At 55.9% G+C, this 14,016-nt stretch overlaps 3 protein-coding genes across 4 annotated transcripts in view; 1 reads left to right on the plus strand and 2 right to left on the minus strand.

The window, feature by feature from the left end:
* Positions 1 to 14,016, plus strand: part of CDIP1 (cell death inducing p53 target 1) — a 100,418-nt gene that overhangs the window by 19,173 nt on the left and 67,229 nt on the right. The gene's annotated exons all lie outside the window — the stretch shown is intronic.
* HMOX2 (heme oxygenase 2) lies at positions 333 to 8,652 on the minus strand. Of its 2 annotated transcripts, none has more exons than XM_083872659.1 (6): positions 8,507 to 8,652; positions 4,714 to 4,816; positions 2,988 to 3,105; positions 2,235 to 2,726; positions 1,189 to 1,309; positions 333 to 1,107 (listed from the first exon to the last, which is right to left on the minus strand). In XM_083872659.1, the coding sequence occupies exons 2-6, from the start codon at positions 4,791 to 4,793 to the stop codon at positions 983 to 985; spliced, it is 936 nt and encodes a 311-aa protein (XP_083728785.1). In that variant the 5' UTR covers positions 4,794 to 4,816; positions 8,507 to 8,652; the 3' UTR covers positions 333 to 982. The 2 variants fall into 2 exon arrangements, with proteins under 2 accessions (XP_083728785.1, XP_083728786.1); XM_083872660.1 differs by lacking the exon at positions 8,507 to 8,652 and adding an exon at positions 8,117 to 8,130.
* LOC310915438 (uncharacterized protein) lies at positions 8,707 to 12,051 on the minus strand (the record flags this gene model as incomplete). Its single annotated transcript, XM_083872311.1, has 3 exons — positions 12,012 to 12,051; positions 11,316 to 11,433; positions 8,707 to 9,899 (listed from the first exon to the last, which is right to left on the minus strand). The coding sequence occupies exons 2-3, from the start codon at positions 11,410 to 11,412 to the stop codon at positions 8,707 to 8,709; spliced, it is 1,290 nt and encodes a 429-aa protein (XP_083728437.1). The 5' UTR covers positions 11,413 to 11,433; positions 12,012 to 12,051.

Here is a 14,016-nt window from a genome sequence, read left to right on the forward strand (position 1 = left end):
CTGCTCTGAATTCACAGCAGATCTGCCTGCAGGGGAGCTGAGGGTGAGGACAGGGTGGGGATACAGCAGTACCAAGCACAGGAAAGAAGAACAGCAGCCTCCCTACCCTGCCAGGAAGTCCCTCAACACAGGAAAGCCCTGACAGCACCTGGCTGTGTCCTCTGAGCAAGGCAATGAGCCTCCCCACATGGAGGTAAATAGCAGAGACAGTGGGGTGCTAGGGCAGGAGTCAGTGAAGTGAAACAATGTAGGACTGCACTCCCTTTCTCCCCCTTAATCCCCTCCCCATGCCTCCCCATTTTCACAATGAAGTGCTTTTGGCTTTCCCCAGCTACAGCATTGCAACTTTTTATTCCAGTCAAGGCTTCAGGAAAAAGAACCGAACAACCAACCCTCAACCCCAAAGTTGCACAATACACGTTTGTCACCACCATAACCCACCGTGGTCCTGCCCCCATCCCCAGGGAGCTCCCTCCAACAGGAGGAGTCAGAATTGGTTCTTAGGACATTGCACCAACCAGGACACTCCTCTGACCCAACAGCCCCATGGCACAGCCTCAGCTTCTCCGGGTGGGACAGCAAGTGCTCATTGTTTGAAAGGTTGATGACACATTCTGCAGATGCAACCCAGGGCAGGAAATCCCCTCCAGACACTGCTTCAGTGATGGAGATGAAAAGCCAAGCATGTGAAGCCTTTGCCAGGACAGGACAAGACATCTGTAGCCTTAAAAGCTGCCCCAGCCTGAGCAGGGCAGGGCTGCAGTGGAGTCCTCACCCCCTGGCACGGACCAGTCCTGTGCACTAGTCAGCTAACGACATTGTGGTACAGCCACGTGCAAGGAGGCTTGGACAGTCCCGCAGGATTCCTCTTTATTTCCTTACTCCCACTCTGCAGCCAACTCACCACCAGCAAGGGAAAGGTCAGAAAAGGGGCAGGGCACTTCTCTCCCCTTGCCCCCAGGCAGAGCTCACACGGTGCCTGTCACAGGATGTACCAGGCTGCAGCTCCCGCTGCCACGGCCATGCAGGCTGCCAGCACCAGCTGCACCAGGGGCTGCCTGGCCAGGCCCATGGCGGCGTGGAAGGGGCAGCCAGGGCTTGCTGTGCCTGCAGGGGACAGAAAACACCGTTAGCACTGCCAGCCCTGTGCCACACACCCCTGGCAGGTCTCCCATTGCCACCACCTACCCAGCTTGTCTGCATAGTAAGGGCATTTGCGGATGTCTCCTTTTCCATCATGGACCGGAACTCCTCCATCTTGGGCTTCTTCTGCCAGAGACCTGCCGATCTTGTCCAGCTCGTCAAACACCTGCAAGTGGTCACAGTCAGCACGTGGAGCAGGCAGAGCTCTCAGCCAGACCCCCGGAACCATCTGGGGAACAGGCAAGCACCACTCCTGCCTCCCTGTCCCCAGACACCTTTCAGGACATCCACTGCAGAGCTGTGGTGACATCTGGCACACTTTGCAGCTCCAGGAAGGCACAGCCCATCCCAAGAGCATTCAGCCAGAGCCAGGAGCAAGGCAGCACCACCCTGCTGCTCACTTCCCACCCTCCCGTGTGTGGGAGTGTGAAGGCAACAGGCTCTCCCCTCCCTGCTGCAGAGCCTTGGAGGATCCCAGCTCCTGCAGTGGTCAGGCAGCTCCCCTCACTGCCTTGGGATTCCATAAGGATCCTGACAAATGAGCCAGCCACACCTCACCATCTTTCTGGCCAGCTTAAATCACACCAACCTGCTACAAAAACTTCCATCCAGTAGCTAAATCTGTGTTCATCCCCTGGGGCAAATGGCAGCTCAGTCAGGTTTAATGAGAGGCAAATGCTATGGGAAGAACAAGAGGCTCCAGACATTTCTGACCATAGGGCAACAAGTCAGACATGAGACAGGAGATGAACTGTCACCAGGGTGGTGCAGCATGTTCAAACTGTTTGAGGCTGTCTTGGCACAAGAGCTCAGCTTCCCTCACTGCTTCATAGCCACAAAGCCTAGGGGAATCTTGAAGTCTTATTAATTTTGCCTTAATCAAAGGGCTTGGGCTGTGGTGTTGGAGCACAGGAGGAATTCTAGCCTGGCACCAACTCCAGAAGCTGCTGAAAGAGCTAGTTCAACTAGGATGCAAACCCCTCAAGGAGGAGGACCACTGCCTGGATGAGTGGTGTGGCTGAATTAACCTGGGCCAGACCTAAAAGCTGCAGCACCTACACACACAGGAGATGAAGGGATTTGTTTAGTACCTGCATGTTAAATCTGAAGGCTTTGTTGGCCTCTTCTATGATCCTTTCCTTGGTGTTCTTGTCCAAGTCCAGAGCATTCATTCTTGCTCTGTAAAGCTGCTTGAACTGCTGTGCGTTGGAAATGTTGTCAAACACGTAGAATTGGATCCCTTCCTCAGTACTGGGCAACTTCAGGGCCCTCTGGGCTACCTTCTTCAGCACCTGGCCACCTGAGAGGTCCCCCATGTAGCGTGTGTAAGCATGAGCCACCAGCAGCTCTGGCTCGTGTTGTCCCACATGGTGGATTCTGTCCACATATTGCTGAGTTGCCTCTGAACACTGGATCTTTTCTTTCCAGTCTTCCCCATAGAAATATTTGAGGTCTTTGGCCAAAGCTTCTCTCCGGTGAAGCTCTACGGGGAAATACAGAGGAGCAAAGACTGGGTTCTCCTTGTTGCGATCCATCTCCTCTTCCAGAGCAGAGTAGGTGAAGTAAAGGGCCACAGTGGCCAGCTATGGACAGAGCACAGCTCAGGTGAGAAGCTGCTCACTAGATGGGCACAACTCATCTCATGACCACTCCCACCTACACGGAATTGGGGTAAACAAGAGGAAACCCCCAGGCTTGGCACAAAACCAGCCTGGAGAGCCTGTACCAGGGAGGACTGCTTGAAGGAGCAAAGGCTCCATAGCACTCCCAGGGCTGTGGGGCTCTGCCTTGGAGTCTGCATCAGTCACTGGGTGCACCAGAGATGGGGAGCAGACAACACTCACCTTGAAGAGCTCCTTCTTGATGCGCCCCTTCAGGAAATCCTTGACAAACTGCGTGTTCTCTGCACGGTCGTGCGACTCCTTCGTCCCCTCCTTCAGCAGCTCCGAAAGGTCCATGGGGCTGTGGGCAAACAGGAGAGCTCCTGTCACCCCACTGCCTCCTGCAGCAATGAGTTTGTCCCTGCTGTGTTTGCAGGGATCCCCCAGGGTTTAGCCTGGAGGAAGCAGCAGGGTGGCAGCAGCCCTTGTGCCAACCAGACTTGCCACTCCAGGAGGGCCAGGGCTCACTGGGGGCTCTGGCCCAGGCTGTTGAAACAATTGCCAAGGACCTGCTGATCCCTACAAAAGGACTTTTGCTTCTCATCCATGTGAGCCAACACTACACAAGGAAGCCTTGAGTATATGGGGAGCAACTATCAGGGCAGGCCAAAGGGCATGGGGGCCTTGGTGGTATCTTGTGCTGGAGAAGAAAAAAGGCTCAGGTAGGTCCCCAGCTTTCCCAACTTGGGTATCAACTGCTGGAGAAGAGATGAGAGCTAAATGGCAAAACAGGGCAAGAACACTCTTTAGAAGTTTATTTCTCCTGAATTACACGGGTTTTTCAAGTTTCCACAAGCTGTCTTGTTTTAAAAAAGACCCAAAACAATAAAATCAATGATTTTAGGGTTACAGGCACTGCACCTACCTGGACATAAAATCACAGAATGAACTAGGCTGGGAAAGACCTATGAAATCATCAAGTCTAACCTATGACCCAACACCTCCTCCTCAACTAACCCATGGCACTGAGTCACATCCAGGGACAGTGACTCCACCACCTCCCTGGGCAAATGATTCCAGTGCCCAATCACTCTTTCAGTGAAGACTTTTTTTCTGTCATCTAACCTAAACTTCCCCTGGTGCAGCTTAAGGCTGTGTCTTCTCATTCTATCAGTGGTTGCCTGGGAGAAGAGACCGACTCCCACCTGGCTACAGCCACCTTTCAGGTACAGTATCAGGACACTGGTACAGTGTATCAACACAATCACTCAAATCATGCCAAAGGGCACCTTACGGTTTTTATCACTAGTTTGCTCCAGCTAACACATTCATGTTAGCTCAAAGAGAGACTCTGAACACTCCAGATCCATTGAGTGTGCCAGCAGAGCCAGCAAACGTTAACTTCTCCTGAAGCTCAGCTTGTCAAGTTGAAGAACTCGACCAGCCTGTCTAGGTCTTCTAGGAAGCACCTTAGTCCCCCTTCCTGTTTTACAAGTCTGAAGCCTTGGCTTTTAGAACGTGTGTGTGAATTTGTTTTTTAAAGTAACCTCCTAGAAAATGTCCTTAACTAGACCTGGGTATTCTGCAAAGGCAAGAACTCACCAGAGCAGAGTTCACATCTAGAGTCAGTTTTCAAAACAGGAAGCCTGCCCAGCAAGCCATGGAAAACTGGCTCCCCTTGGCCAGGAGGACACAAACACAGCTGCTAAATAGTCAAAGTGCTTCTGAAATGTGACTTTCATAGCAGAGACTAAAAAAACAACTGCTTGTTGTCAACCCTGCCAGATCACTCCTTCCCATCTCTTCCACCCTAACAGTTTGACTTGAAGAGATTTCACAGCACATGTATTTGATTAATCACTTATTGGGGTCCCTTGCTTCTTTCAGATGAGAAGGATCACTCCTTTTCCTGGAAAATCTCTTGCCTTGCCCAAGGCTGTGTCTGTGCCTGGTGTAGGACAGGACCCACCTGACAGCGTTATCTTTCATCTCCTCATAGCGCAGGATGTCGTCCTCTCCCGCCTCGGGGCTCTCCAGGGCTGATGGCATCGTGCTCACTGCTGGGGATCAGCCTGAAAAGCAAAACCAGACAGGGGTTTTCAGGGCCAGCTGCCTTAGCAAAGGGATGGGTGTGAAGTGAACAGTCCAGCAAGGAGCTCTCTGAGCAGCTCTACCTGGCAGGGTGGTGAGGAGCAGCCTCCGGCTGTTTCCACCTCACACCAGGCAATTCCAAGGATGCAGATTTGCCTGTTCAGTTCAGCTACTTCAGCACTGACACCCAGTTCACAAAACATTAACTTCAGAGGAGGCCTACAACACAGTAGCCTGCATTCAGCATCCCCAGGATGGCTCCTGGCTGAAGATGAGACCCCCGTGTTGGGAATTTGCACTGGACTTGTGAGCAGGCTGCTTTCTCCTGATGCTGCCGAGTATTTCCCCCAGTGTCACACTCTGAGCAGAGTAACCAGAAAGGGAAGTCCCTCTCCTTCACTAAGGAGGAAGAACAAACTACACTTCCACATCACTACAAAGCTCTCCTGGAAGAAAGCAGTGGTGAATTAGGCCAGCTGAGCTCTGATGTCAGGCAGCTCACAGGGGAAACAAGAACATTCTCTGTGACAGAATAGAGGAAGAGGAATTTCCAAAGCAGGGGCAGATTTCACTGCTCTGCCTTTCCTGGGCCACCCTCCAAGCAGAGTGAGCTGCAGACAGCTCCTTCTCCCACTCACACCCTCCTCTCCTGCCTGGCAGAATTTACTTCAAATCCCATAAGTAACTCTGTTCCCCCTCCTTATTTGCAAAAGGAAATAAAACTTCCTTGATGTACCAGGATGCACAAGCCTTACCCAGGAGCAGCAACAAAACACACCTGGATTACACTGGCTGAGCACAGAAATCCAAGCACCTCATTTATAAAATGGACCTGTAATCAGCTTTGTGCAGAGCAACACCACCACCACCTCTCAGGCAGCCTTGGGAGAGGAGCAGGGGGCTAAGCTGATGCTGACTCTTTAGCTCAACTCAGGACACATCCACTCCTCACACAGCTTCAGACGTTGGGAAATGCCCACTGTGGGGAAAGCAAAGCACAAGAGGCAAATGAGGCACCTGAGTTCAGCCAGGAGCCCATTGTGGGCACAGGAGGAACAGCACACTCTGCCTGCCAATGCAGATCACCAGCTCTGGGGCACCCTGCCTGCTCTGCTCACTGCAGCCCAGCACCTTCTCAGGAGATGCAGATTCTAAAATGAAACTAGACAAACTAGTTCCAAGTTATTTTATATTCCCAGAAATCCAGGGTCCTGGAGGTGAGGTGTGCTGTCTCCACACGCCTGCAACAGCCACCAGTACAAAGCAGCAGGTGAGAGCAGAGCTACAGAGCCCTTGAGCTGCACTCATCCCTTGGGAGGGGCCTGACATCAAATCCAGTCCAAGGGAACACACCAGGTCAGGCCTCAAAAGTTAGTGGTTAACAGTAGCAAGCCCCAGTTTGTGATCACAGTCCTGGTTTTTCTGCTCCTCTGAAAGGGGGGAATGTCCCACACTCCAAGGAGGAGGCTCAGGCAGGGCCACCTCCTCTGCAGAGGCTGGAACATCATTGCATTTGCTGCAGGGAGCTCTGCTCATCCAGGCCCTGGCCGATGTTCAGGGCACCTCCCAGTGCACAGAGGGAGCCTGCCTGGGAGCAATCCAACAGCTACCATTGGGATGGTGAGGAGGAGGTTTGGAACAGGACACCTCAGCATTCCAAACATTTCTTTCCCAATGACAGTGTTCAAACTCCCTGAGAAAACATCTCTACCTCATCTACATGTGTGCAGTCTGTCCCTGCCCTATCTCCTCACCAAGATGTACACCCCAGATGCACAGCTGTTCTTCTCAGGGTTGGAAGACATTTAATCCAAATAATCCCAAGCCTTTTGAAGGAAGAAAACATTGCTGCGGGTGAGGAGGAGGACTGGAAGCCCTAGATTTGCTTGGGCACTCTGGGAAAAGTTTGGTAACTCACAAACACTCAGGCAGTTCAGAGTTCATAACTCCTGTTTAACTTCCATACAACTTCAAGGCATTTCCCCACACACAGAGCTCAGTGTGACTGGTCCCAGCAGCAGAGATTCCCATCTCCATCTCCTTCTGGGGAGGGATTTAGCACTGGCTGTTGTAGGAATTGGAGCCTCATAGACTAAATTACCACATTACCTGATCCCAGGTAGGTTGAAGACTTCACCTGGACACAGCCTAAACTGAGGCAGTAATTTAAGTCCCAGCCACCTCTAACAATGTCCACACAAACATTACTTGTGTCTTCTAGAGCTGCAGCCCAGCACCTCAACAAACCAACCAAAGGAAGCTCCTGGTGAGCTCAAAGCCCTTGTCCAGTTCTGCCCTTTGGTGGTGGCCCTTGTGCCAGGCAGCCCATCAAGAACCTATTTCCTCACCCTGACTATGAAAACAGCCAAGGAGCGAGTCAGGGTTGGCTGTGGGCTGAGAAAGAACACATTGTGACAGACACACGATTATACCAAACAGCCTCTGTCCGGCAGAGAGCCAGGGCTTGCCCTGGATGTTGTCAGCTATCAGCTGTGCTGGGGCGCACCAAGCAGGGCCAGTGACAGGCACTGATATGTGCAATGCAGCGCTGTGTGTGCCTGCTGGGGCACGAATAGCACAATTACCAATATGGAAAAGGAGGCCTTCGTTCTCCAAGTGCTTCTCTGAGCTCTGCGGGGCCAAGGAAAGCCAAGTGGCCCCGTGGCCACCGGGATCACGCAGCGCAGGGCTCCAGTCCCCAAGCCCCAGGCGTCGCTGACGAGCAGCCGTGCACAGTCACTGCGGGGCCTTGAGGACAGCGCTAGGCACACGGCAGGGTCAGGGAGAGCTGAGAACGGCCAGCCCGGCGGGTGGGCAGCGCCCGGCCCCGCACGGGCACCCGGCTCGGGGGCGGCCGTTGTGGGCCCGGCCCGCGCCAGGGCGGTCACACCGGCCGCGACATTCCCAGGGCCCGGGCGGGCAGCGGCGCGGAAACGCGGCTCTGAGGCGGTCGGGGAGGGGGCAGAGCCCCGCGGTGTGAGCCCCAGGGGAGGGAGGGAGGGCGTTGCCATGGGGACGCGCCGCGCACTCACCGCTGCTCCACCGCCCTCGGCCCCCGGCGAGAGACAAAGGCCCGGCGCGGCCGGCGCGGCTTTATGGCCCCGGGGGTCACGGCGCGGCCAATGAGGAGCCGCGCACGGCACGCGCCGCCGATTGGCGAAAACGGCCCGGACGCGCGCGAGGACCCCGAACCCCCCCACCGCTCTGGAGGCGGTCGGCGCACGCGCAGAAGCCACCGATGGGCGAGTGACTATCCTGACCCCGCCCCCCCGCGCGCTCACCTGGCCGGCCCCGCCCCAAGCCCCGCCCCCTCGGGAGGGCGGCCGGAGGGCAAAGCCGCGCATGCGCGAGCGCCGCCGCAGCCGAGCAACCCCAAACGGCGGCCGGGAAGGAAACGCGGCGGCGGCGCTGCGGTACCGGCGGCTTTATTGGCGGCTGCAGCAGCGGCACCCAGCGACACTGTCGCCTCACAGCCCCTGCAGGGACACACGGATAGCCCAGGGTACCGGGCCTTGGGCTTCCTTGGGCTCCGGCTCCAGCCTGTGGGCCGAGGAGGGAGCTCAGCGCTTCTAAACAGATCAGGAGCCTTTGTTGACCGAGCGCTGCAGGCTCTGAAATGGGCCGTGTGCTTCACTCTATTAATTGTCCACATGTGGGCACAGTGCCATTACCTTCCTCTGAAATACACGAAGTCTTTTCACCCTTTTCAAAGCACTTTTCTCTTCCAAGAGCTTTCCCTCCAAACACCAACTGTCCCTGCTGTGTGCACGCTCCTCTCCAGCTCTTCGCTGTGACTCTCCCGTTCGCAACTCTCCCCCTTAGGACTCCCTCTCCTAAAAGAACGTGCGGGGCAGTCAGTGGAGAGAAGGGCTCAGCGGTGGGGCTGCCCCGCCCTGTGGAGGCGCCGGTGCCGCAGGAGCGCGGAGCTGACGGCGAAGCCCCTCCCGCAGTGGGCACAGGCGTAGGGCCGCTCCCCGGTGTGAGTGCGGCGGTGCTGGGTGAGGTGTGCGCTCTGCCTGAAGCTGTCCCCGCACTCGGTGCAGGCGAAGGGCCGCTCCCCGCTGTGCACCCGCCAGTGCCGCAGCAGCGCTGACCTCCACAGGAAGCTCTTCCCGCACTCGGTGCACGGGAAGGGGCGTTCCCCGGTGTGGAAGCGGCGGTGCTGGATGAGGTGGGAGCTCACCGTGAAGCTCTTCCCGCACTCGGAGCACCAGTACGGGCGTTCTCCCGTGTGCAGCCGGCGGTGCTGGATGAGAGCTGAACTCACGGCGAAGCCCTTCCCGCACTCGGAGCACTTGTACGGCTTCTCCCCGGTGTGCACCCGCTGGTGCTTCATCAGCTCGGAGCTCTGGCTGAAGCTCTTCCCGCACTCAGCACAGCCGTAGGGCTTTTCCCCGGTGTGGACGCGCCGGTGCCGCGCCAGGGCCGAGCTGAGGCTGAAGCTCCTCCCGCAGCTGCCGCAGGTGTAGGGCCTCTCCCCTGTGTGCACTCGCCGGTGCTGCGCCAGCTGGGCGTTCCCGGAGAAGCTCTTCCCGCACTCGGCACACCTGAAGGGTTTCTCCCCGGTGTGGGTCACCTGGTGCCGGAGCAGCTTGGAGCTGACGCTGAAGCTCTTCCCGCACTCGGAGCACTCGTAGGGCCTCTCCCCCGTGTGCGTCCTCTGGTGCTGGGTGAGGTGGGAGCGCTGCCGGAAACGCTCCCCGCACTCCCCGCAGGAGAAGGGTTTCTCTCCAGTGTGGATTCTCCGATGTTGGGCGAGGTTGGAACTCACACGGAAGCTCTTCCCGCAGTCCCCACATGTCATCAGTCTCCCCACAGAAGGATTTCTCTGCTGAATAAGATCTGGCAGCTTCCTGAGACTTTTCTCGTGCAGCATCACTTGGCTTTGCCTCTTCTCCAGAGGTCTCTGAACCTTTTCTGACCTCTGTGGGATGACTGGGTCCTGTGCAGGACTCTGGGAATTGTTCTCCTTGGAGAGTCCTGAGAGTAAAACCTCAGGCTCTGCTGGCCCAGAGATGCCTTGGTGGGGATTCTTCTCTTTTTTGTTCACAATCCCATCTTCAGCTGCAATAAAATGAGAATCTGGATAAAAGTCACAGACAGGGGAATCAAAAGGGGTCAAATAAAGATTCACCAGATTGATTCTGATAGGAAGTTCTGATATTTCCCTTCAAACTGCACAGTGCTGAGATCTGAGTCAAGCTCCAGGTAAGCAGCATAAGTGCAGACATTGGGAAAAAAAAGTAAGTATCACCTTAAATGTACCCTTGAATCTCTTTCTCAACACAATCCACTTGGAGTTCTTCAGAGGTGTCACCAGTTTTAGCAAAAGAAAGATCTGGAGTCTTAAGACATTCTCTAAGACATTAATCCTTCACCAAAACTGGAAAGAAAACTCAGCTGCTGTGGGATGAATGACCCTCATGAGGGGAGAAGGAAGGGAAAGGAGAGGTGTTTATGATTCTGTTATTCAGACACAAAGGCTGACTATGAACAGTGTCAGAGCCTTATGATACTGACCAACAGGGGAATGACAGAGGACAGTCACTGCAGGTAAACAATGAAGTGCAGAGGGGAACAGGAGCTGGTACAGAGACCTCCTCTATGGATGGGCTTAGGATGTTCTTGATATCATTCTGGAATAGCCCCTTGCAGCAGATGGATGAAAACTGCAGCTTCCAGGCAGACAAAACAGCTCATCAAATGTTAATGATTGCTAGGGAAAAACAGAGAATAAAGATGATGTAATTGTGCCCTTGCAGCTCAAACCCCACAGCCTGACTGTGTGCCTGGGCAGGGATGGGTCCTCCATTTCAGAGAAATTCCAATAGAGCTGAGGGAGATACAGAGCATGACATGAATAATACAATGCACAGAAGAGCTTCTGCATTGGAGATAAAGGGTACAGCTGACAGGGCTATTGCAGAGGATCATGGAACCACAAGTGGGCTGTGGGGTGGGTGGGGATCCCTCCTGCAACATCTGCTCTGAATTAAGAACAACTGACATGAAATGAGCTATTAGAAGGCAGCTTCAAAGCAAACTAAAGAAGGCAGCAACTCACAAAGCAGCTGAATATGCAGTGGAACTACTGGCTGCAAGCTGTCACGGATGCTAAAAGATGCACAACTTCAGATGGGAAGAAAATACAGAGAGAGCTGTGAGATACTCAGACATTGCATGTCTGCTTCAGTAGTTTCTGAAGTCACAGAGTGCCAGGGCCTGGGAAAGCATCCAGGAACACACCACTGCCTGTCTGCCTTCTCTGGGACCCAGCACTGGCTGCTGCCAGGGATCACTGGGAGGACTGTGGTCTGTCCTGGTATCAGCAATCCTTTGCTTTCTGGTAGGGTTTGAGAATCCTGGAGCAGTTTTTCTCGCTGACAGGTTCACAGATGTGCTGGGTTAATGGTAAGACTCCACGATCTTAGTGAGCTTTTACTGGCTTTAATGACTGTATGATTGTACCATTTCCCTTACCTGCACAAGCGCTGCTCAGCGCTGTCTCCGACTTCCCTCGGTAGACGTGGAGGTGGGAAAGCCACGTTTCTTCCTTCTCATCCATGTGGGAGATCATTTCCAGCTCCTTTCAGGGGACCTGCTCCGGGGGGAAGACACGGGGCGGGTCAGACGGGCCGGGATTTACCCGGGCGAGCCGGGGGTGGCTCTGCGGGGCTGCACCAGGGGCCTGAACCCCCGCGGGAGCCGTGGGGCTGGGGGGCCTGCCGGGGGTCCCGGCCTCGCCGGTGTCCAGCCCCGGACTCACCAGGGTGCCCTGCAACCCCCAGCCCTCTGGTGTCTCCAGTCCCAGCCCCGCCGGTGTCCCCGGTCCAGCCTTGTCGATGTCCCCGCTTCAGCCCCGCCGGTGTCCCCATCCCAGCCCCGCCAGTATCCCCCCGATCCAGCCCCGCTACCGTCCCTATCCCAGCCCCGCCGGTGTCCCCGGTCCAGCCTTGTCGATGTCCCCAATCCAGCCCCGTCAGTGTCCCCGTCCCAGCCCCGCCGGTGTCCCCATCCCAGCGTCTCCGGTGTCCCCAGTCCAACCTCGTCGATGTCCCCGCTCCAGCTCCGCCGGTGTCCCCGATCCAGCCGTGCTGGTGTCCCCATCCCAGCCCCACCGGTGTCCCCTCACCGGCCCCTCACCAGCCCCTCACCGGCCCCTCACCAGCCCCTCACCGGCCCCTCACCGCCGCTCGGTGGCTCCGCTCGGTGCCCGGCGAGCTCTGAGGCGCGGTCACGTGACGGCCAAGGGCGGCACCGCCGGCCGTGAGGGGCCCGGGATGGCGGCGGTGGCCGGGCCGGGGGGCGGCCGGGCTGACGGGCGGCGGTCTCGCCCCCCCTGAGGGCTCGGTACCCCTCACCTACCGCCCGCTCCCTCCCGAGCCTTTCCCCCTGTGCTGGGCGAGCCACGGCCGCCGGAGGGTTTCCCTAAGAGACCTTAGCGGATTCAGGCGGGAAGGGAATGCCCGTCCTGAGGGAACACCGAGGCTCAGGGAACAAGGCGCGGTGGCAGCCAGAGATTTCTGAGGGAAGAAAATCTCCAGAGGACACCAGAGCAGAAGTCTGGAGATCTGTATCTATGTTCCTTACAGGATAAGGGTGCCCAGCCTGGGTACTGTCGGGCTGGAGCCACCCAGGTGTCCAAAGTGTTGTGAAGGGAGCAGTGGGATTGGGCTGATCTTGGGCGTGAGTCTAAATTCTTAGTAATCGCACATGATTTGGGTTGGAAGGGACCTTGAAACCCATCCCATTCCACCCCCTGCCATGGGCAGGGACACCTTCCACTATCCAGGTTGCTCCAAGTCCCATCCAGCCTGGCCTTGGACATTTGCAGGGATTTGGAGCCCAACATCTTCCCTGGGCAATCACAGGGATGGCTCTGCCAAAGGCTGCATCACCTCTCCCAGGCACTTTGTTTTTCATAAGACATCTGACATAAAATGCCTCCAGAGGAAATTTTATACTGGAACAACGTGGAAAGGAAAACAACACATTTGAAACACTCTTTCTGAGCAGCTCCAAGTCCCCTTAAAGAACTGCAGGAAGGATTTCTCTCAGATTCATCCCTTCTACATCTAAACACTGGCACCAAAAGTGTGGATCTGTTGGCCCATTACAAGGGAAAGGCACTGCACTCACCACTCTGGGCTTTACAATTCTTATATTTTTTCAATTCAACTGGGCCCTCTGATGGTCTTGACCATGGTGAGGGTTTGCAGCCACTCATGAAATGCTGTTAAACAGGGTGACTGTAACCCTGTGTGAGAAAACAGCTCTTTTCTCATGTGCAGAATTATTTCATAGGCATCTCAAGCACGGCCTTTAAGAATAAACCTTTTGAGACTGATTTTTTTCAGGCAGGAAATGTGACAATACACCAACTATTATGGAGTATCTGCTTGAGAGAGTGGATTGAACTCAGGAAGGAGATGGGTGAAGCATTTCAGAGCCCAAAATCAGAGGAGGTTTTGGTTGAACATTAGGTAGAATTTCTTCTCGTAAGAGCGATCAGATAATGGAATGGGCTGCCCAGGTGGGGGGTATGTTAACTGTGGCAGGAGATGTTCAAACTAAGCCTGGATGAGGCACTGAGAGCTCTGGCCTGGTTGCCACAGTGGAGCTGGTCCCATGTTGGACTCAGAAACATCACAGGGCTCTCTCAGCAGAATTGATTCCATGACTCTGTGACCTCACAGCCTTTGTGGCAACGCCTTTGGTGGGTGCTGAGTGTCCCAGGCCGTAGGTGCGCCCAGAGCCCGGGCAGGAGGCGGCTGGGCAGGACAGGCAGAGAGAGGCTGTGGATCATCGGCAGCTCGGCCTGGAGCAGCACCATGTTCTGGCAGGGGCTGCGGAAGCTGCTGCCGCTGTCGGTGCTGCCGCTGTCGGTGCTGCTGCTCCTCATCCAGCCCGTGGAGCGCTCCAGCCCCGCTGCCGGGCCCGCAGGGAGCGGGGATGCGCTTCCCGAGGCCCCGGAGGAGCAGGAGCAGGAGCTGGCGGCGCTGAGGGGGGCAATGCTGGTCCTGGAGGCGCTGCCGGTGCTGTGCGGGGCCCTGGCCCTGCTGCTCAGGGCCCTGGGGCTGTGCTGGCTCCTGGGCCGATGGCTCTGGAGGCGCTGGGGACAGGTGAGGGAGGGCCCGGGGCTCCGTGTGCAGGAGCGGCCCAAGGCAGCGGCAGAGGGCTC

Source organism: Zosterops lateralis, assembly GCF_965231275.1.
Source record: "Zosterops lateralis genome assembly, chromosome: 15".
Lineage (NCBI taxonomy): Eukaryota > Metazoa > Chordata > Aves > Passeriformes > Zosteropidae > Zosterops > Zosterops lateralis.

Coding starts and splice junctions, on each gene's coding strand:
- HMOX2 (XM_083872659.1), bottom strand. CDS start 4,793: ATGCCATCAGCCCTGGAGAGCCCCGAGGCGGGAGAGGACGACATCCTG. Junction 3,106..4,713: donor ATGAAAGATAACGCTGTCAG/GTGGGTCCTGTC, acceptor GTTTGCCCACAG/CCCCATGGACCTTTCGGAGC. Junction 1,310..2,234: donor CCTTCAGATTTAACATGCAG/GTACTAAACAAA, acceptor GACCACTTGCAG/GTGTTTGACGAGCTGGACAA.